The sequence below is a fragment of the Pisolithus orientalis genome, assembly GCF_024613125.1.
Source record: "Pisolithus orientalis strain OTSU chromosome Unknown F5J12scaffold_3, whole genome shotgun sequence".
Classification (NCBI taxonomy): domain Eukaryota; kingdom Fungi; phylum Basidiomycota; class Agaricomycetes; order Boletales; family Pisolithaceae; genus Pisolithus; species Pisolithus orientalis.
In genome coordinates, this window is record NW_026260784.1 from 1,163,831 (window position 1) to 1,169,723 (window position 5,893).

The window sequence follows — 5,893 nt, forward strand, 5'->3', positions numbered from 1 at the left end:
CAAGATACGTATGAAGAGCAGATCTAAATAGGATGAAATACTAACCTGCATTCCCCTCCACTCAATCTCTTCTGATGTACAAACAGGATCATCATGGGTTGCTTGAATGATGTCCCCCAAAATCAACCAAACTGCCAACTTCATGGATGCACTCTGGGTGCCAGAGGGCAAGTGCTCTGTGTCAGTACCATTGAGGAAGTCCCTCAACATCTGAGGGGAAGGGTTCTTCTGCAGATACCAAATGTCAACTCAATTCATCCAAGCCAGATGAGCAGAGAGCCAATTCAACATGTATGTCTTCTTTCATTCAGGGGTGGTCACATTGACCAACAGTGTGGGCTTCAGAAAGCAATAACCAGGGTCCACAATGCCTGACTTGACTCTGGATATATCCTTTGAAGCTTTCCTCCAAGCCAATGCAAACAGACTGTGGGGCTTGGGAATTTCTGGAAGATCAGGCTCTTCCCACCTTACCAAGTCCCCACCACCTGATTGTTTGGGGTGTGAAGCTACAAGTTGGTCAGGAACAAGCAGAAAGAAAATTAGGGTACATACCTCTGGAGGGGCCTGCAGTTGCTTGTTCCCTGGCAGCCCTTGTCTGCTTTTTCATTGATTGCTTCCCAGTGCTTGAAGATGGGTTCAACAAGGATGTGGCAAATGATTCTTGCAGGGGCTCTGGTTGCTCTGTGAATGTACCCTCATAGTCCCTGCAAGTGTGAATGTGGTGCAGGAGACCACCAGGAGCATGGTAGATCAATGGGAATGACTTAGCTACCCCCTTTTCCAAATACATTGCTTTCACTATGTCTTCAGGGCATGTCAATCTCACAGGCTCCTTGATATTCATATCAGGGGAGATGTATGCCTCAGTATGTATGAGCCAGACTGGCACCCCAGCAAAATATAGTGCTTCACAAGTGGCAGTATCCTTCATGAAGCACCCCATCCAGGTGGGGTTTGCACATACAGGTTTTGAGCAGGGAGGTGAAAGAAGCAGGTAGAGGATCTCAATGTATTTGAGCATAGTGTAAATGTCAAGCAGCTTGTGCTGAAGCTGGGCAACAAAAATGACAAGGTCTCAGAATAAAGGGGGTGATGCTGCAAGCACAAAACCTTGTGTTGAACCGACTGCACTAGTTGGGTCATAAGGTTTCAACCCACAAGTTGATTGCAGAGGGGGTGATAGCAGCTGCACAGTTGCTGAAGTAGTTCTTCAAAGGCCTTGACCTTTGCCTTTTCAAGCATTCCCACCAGATACACAGAACCAAGTGGAAGGACAAAATCCACAGATGTCAGAGTGAACCAAGCAATATTGAGAGTAGGGACCATATTTTTTCAAGGTATGCAAACACCATATTTGTAGTTTTTTTTTGTATGTTTGAGGCCATTGGAAGCAATCAACAAGGCTGAACTGACCATCAGCACATGGACAAAGATTGACTTCTTCAAAAATGTATGGCTCTGGAATGAAGTCTGCATTGGGTGATGCAATCACCCAGCAGTCCTTGCACATGACCACTCATGCATCTAGTGATGTAATTTTAGCTGTGGATGGTAATTAAGCACTGGGAAAACACAAAAGTAGAGGAACATACCATTGCCAGGCCAGGTGAATGCTTTGAAGCAGGTAAGTGCAGTCCCCCAGGACATTTTCACTTGTGTTGGAATTGAGCTGCAAGGAATAATGGACAGATCATGTGTAGATTAGTTGGTGACAGGGTGAAAGGCATGTAATTAAATACTCACTTTTATGAAAGAAAGCAAATGAATGTTGGTGGCAGGAGAGGGTCCAGGATAAAGGACTGACTGTGAACAGAATGCTGTGAGGGCAATAGGGGCAGGTGACTAGAGTGTGTGCTCATGGAACTTGTGGCTTGAATTCCTGTGAGACATTAGATGTCAACAAAAGTGATATAAACAGCAGATGCAGATACCTTGCACAGGTGTTGGCCCTGGTATGGGACTGGACTTTCCATGAATGGAACTCTGTGAGGGAAATTGTGGCAAGTGACTGGAGTGTCTGCTCATGGAACTTGCAGCTTGAATTCCTGGGAGATGTTAAAGGTCAACAAGAGTGACATAAACAGTAGGAACAGATACCTTGCACAGGTGTTGGCCCTGATATGGGACTGGACTTTCCACAAATGGAACTCTGCAAGGGAAATGGCAGCAAGTGACTGGAGTGTCCACTCATGGAACTTGCAGCTTGAATTCCTGAGACATTAAAGGTCAACAAAAGTGACACAAACAGTAGGTGCAGATACCTTGCACAGGTGTCAGCCCTGGTACAGGGCCAGACTGACCATGAATGGAACTCTGCAAGGGCAATGGTGGTGGATGACTGGAGTGTCCACTCATGGAGCTTGTGGCTTGAATTCCTATAAGATGTTAGAGGTCAATAAAAGTGATATAAACAGTAGATGCAGATACCTTGCACAGGTGTTGGCCCTGGTATGGGATTGGACTTTCCACAAATGGAACTCTGCAAAGGAAACAGCAGTGAGTAACTGGAGTGTCCACTCATGGAACTTGCAGCTTGAATTCCTGGGAGATGTCAAAGGTCAACAAAAGTGACATAAACAATAGGTGCAGATACCTTGCACAGGTGTCAGCTCTGGTACAGGACCAGACTATGCACTGATGGAATTCTGCAAAGGTCTTTATTGGGGGTAACCAGAGTGTCCACCCATGGAACTTGCCAAGAGAAGTGTGGGGGATGCTGTAAATGTGGCATGCATATGGGGAGGGTTAACAGCAGAAGTGCTGGCTTCTGAGGGAATGATGGAGGGTGCCAACATTGCATGCACATGAGGAGGGTTGGTGACAGGAACCACATGGGGTGAGAGAGCCACTGAGGATGCTGCAGATGTGGTGCACACACTGGGAACATCAACATCAGAAGATGAGTTAGCATGCATCACAACTGCAGAACTGCTCAATGGTGAGGGAGCCATGGAGGATGCTGCAGGTACAACACTGTTGGTACCAGCACCATCAAAGGACCAAGTTCATGTTTGCTGTATAAAGGCAGGGGGAGCTTCCTGGTTTTGATTATGCATAAATGTAAAGTTGAAATTAGGAGGCATAATTGGCACTGGATGGCTGCAAGTGTTTAGACCTCTGTTGAGGAAGTCCAACATACTTTCCCTGGGACATTGGAGAGGTATCCCATTTTCCTGGGGTGACAATGTTAGGGTGGATATATTGAAGGAGATTTAAAGATACTTGCATCACATTCCCTGTCATCTGCCACATCAACATCCATTGAAAGATCTCCCTTATCACCACTGTACAAGGGCTGTCCACTAGACCTCTGACACAAGGTGTTAACAGAAATATGTGATACAGTTTAAACTAACCCATTGCTTCCAAAGGTGAAAACAGTCATTTAGCCAGCTCACCCAGTGCCCCTACATATCAATTAGCCAATTGTGCTATTTGAAGAAGCCAGACTTACTAACTTTATGTCTCTTAGCCTGCAGTGCCTGCAGGGTGGTCATTGTCTTTGCTTCCTGGTGGTGTCACTTTGCTTCAGGAGGTGGTTCTGGATTCTCTAGAGCCCATTTGCCAGGTGTAGGAAGGCCATAACATTCATCAGTGTGCTTGCCAAAGACATCACTGGAGTCAACATCTGAGCCTGTTGTTGCCATAGCCAGAGAAAATGGGACAGAGAATAATCTGTAATCATACCTTTGTAATATATGTAGTCACAGGGAGTGGCTCTTCAGAGACAAAGGAGACCTTTAACAAAGAATTGTCAAAATTAGCAGAAGATGGATGCTGGCATGCAGAGTATGTCTTGCAGATCTCACTTGACAGTAACAAAGACAATTGGATGGATGGCAGGTTGCCTCATATGATTGTATGGCAGGTGGGGGGATCCAGTATCACTTCTTACAATTGTGAAGTTGGGGGGGCTGTCATCATACTTAGCATGCTTGTATGTCAGATAACAGATCAGACCACAGAAATCCCATCTAAATCTTGCACTGAAGGACTGGAATGCAGGCAAAACCAGAATGATGACTCATGAGGAAACAAGGGCAGGGCACCAAATCAAAGTCACAGCTCATGCACCAAATCAAAGATGACTCAAGCAGGAAAGGGCTGACATAAGCAATCTACTAGCATCTAATGGCACTCTGGGGCATACAAAGGTATGTAGGTTATCAGTAAATGCACCAAAAACTCAGAGTCACTAAAGAGAAAAACAGTAGTGCCTAATGGTACTAGAAAATTATTCAAGCACTACATAGAACAGTTAGTTTTCAGTATAAAACTGGCAGAACAGAGGGACAGAGAACTGCTCCCAGGATTGGACTAGCACATTGTGGGTGAAGAGGCTTGCATGTTGATGCTGTTGATCATCCCCACCATGGAGAGTGGTAGTGGAATGCCCAGTAAGCTGCAGGGTCACTAAAATGGACACAGTAGAGAAATCTGTTGATGAGTATAATCATGTGCTCCTGGGATCACATTGATAAAAAGGTCATTCCAAAATCTAATGATGATTGACAGGGGACTCATGAAATCATGTGAGGGTGTAAGGAGGGTACTTTCCTCAACCAAACATTGGACAAATATAAGGCCATCAGTCTTCAAAAGGAACCAGGCTGAACAGTCAAATGTTTGAGTAATGGAATGTGGAACACAGCATAATGGGAACAACTCATGTTGTCCAGGAGTTTCCAATGCAACAAGCATGAGTGATGCACAGTGTACTCCACTATGAGCAATGCCTGTGGAAATGCCAGTGTAACTAGTTGCAAAGAGGATGGGGGCACTGGGTAAAGCAAAATTCAGTTTGGGTACAAGACAGGGAAGAATTCTGACTGACAAATCAAGTGGGTTGCTGAATGGGAAAGGAGTGGCCATGGGGAATGTGAATTGTGTCAAGAATGACAGTACCTGTGACTAATCATAAGACATGACCAGTGACCATTAAATAACAAGCAGAGGTGCCATTATCTGAGCACCCCCAGTCTCTTTCAGTCAGCTATCTCTAACAAAGTGGACATCAGAATAGATCAAATGATACCTCATGTGTGTTGAGTGTGAATGTTTAGCTTGTGTCATGCCTCAGAGACTCAAAGGTTCAGAGCTGTTCAGAGCATAAGCACTCTGTTGCCTTTGAACACTTGAAGGAACAAATAGTCAGCTATCTCCTTGTGTCATAGCTTTGAACACTTCAAGCAACCTGTCAATGTGTGACTTTGTAAAGTATGTCTATATACTTCCTGTCCACATAGAAATCATGCTCACAAAGAACCTGCTGATCAGTCTGGATGATAAATATCTGGCTAGAGGCCTCACCCTGAGGCCATATCCATTTGATTTCCCATTTCTTTGTTCTGTCTACATCTGCCCAGCTATGCCTGCCACCTGTTTGTCACCTACCTGCAACTTGCACACTTCTCCATACTCATTGCATCCCAGGACTACCCCCCCAGCCAGCCTTTGCCAAGCCTTCCTCCTAACCCCACTGTCTCTGACACATAAATGTCACAGAAAGGGTTCAAATGAGCTCACTGAAGCTCATCAGGTAATACAATGTTTCCATTTATGCTGCAGTGCTCCATTGAATATGTGCATTAATAGGAAGTTGAATGCCTTACAGCAGAAGTCAATAAAGCAAAGGCAAGCATTGGGGAAACTCAGGGGAACCTTGACCACCTCAAGCGAGTTATCAATCAGGTCAGTCTGATCCATGCCAACAGCTGTTGGTCCCTGATACTCACCCTGATCAACTGCAGTTCAGTATTCACAAAAGCATGGTACTCAAGTGTTCCCTTTGCAGTGACACCATGCAGCAACCATTCACATATGTGTTAGTCTTTGCCTTTGACTTTACTGTCATGCTAACTCTGATCATGCAGGCTGGGTAAATGTGGAC

At 45.1% G+C, this 5,893-nt stretch overlaps 2 protein-coding genes across 2 annotated transcripts; both read right to left on the reverse strand.

Annotated features, from left to right (window-relative positions):
• Positions 1–706: 706 nt before the first annotated feature.
• On the reverse strand, positions 707–952 carry F5J12DRAFT_692029 (uncharacterized protein; the record flags this gene model as incomplete). The annotated part of the gene is made up of 1 exon (XM_051740394.1): positions 707–952. A coding segment is annotated over one exon (246 nt), but the record flags the coding sequence as incomplete, so codon positions are not given.
• An 893-nt stretch (positions 953–1,845) lies between these two features.
• F5J12DRAFT_779772 (uncharacterized protein) lies at positions 1,846–3,650 on the reverse strand (the record flags this gene model as incomplete). The annotated part of the gene is made up of 11 exons (XM_051742422.1): positions 1,846–1,882; positions 1,935–2,048; positions 2,101–2,214; positions 2,304–2,378; positions 2,431–2,544; positions 2,597–2,719; positions 3,143–3,176; positions 3,226–3,313; positions 3,402–3,410; positions 3,458–3,476; positions 3,526–3,650. The coding sequence occupies 11 exons, from the start codon at positions 3,648–3,650 to the stop codon at positions 1,846–1,848; spliced, it is 852 nt and encodes a 283-aa protein (XP_051604264.1).
• Positions 3,651–5,893: the final 2,243 nt, after the last annotated feature.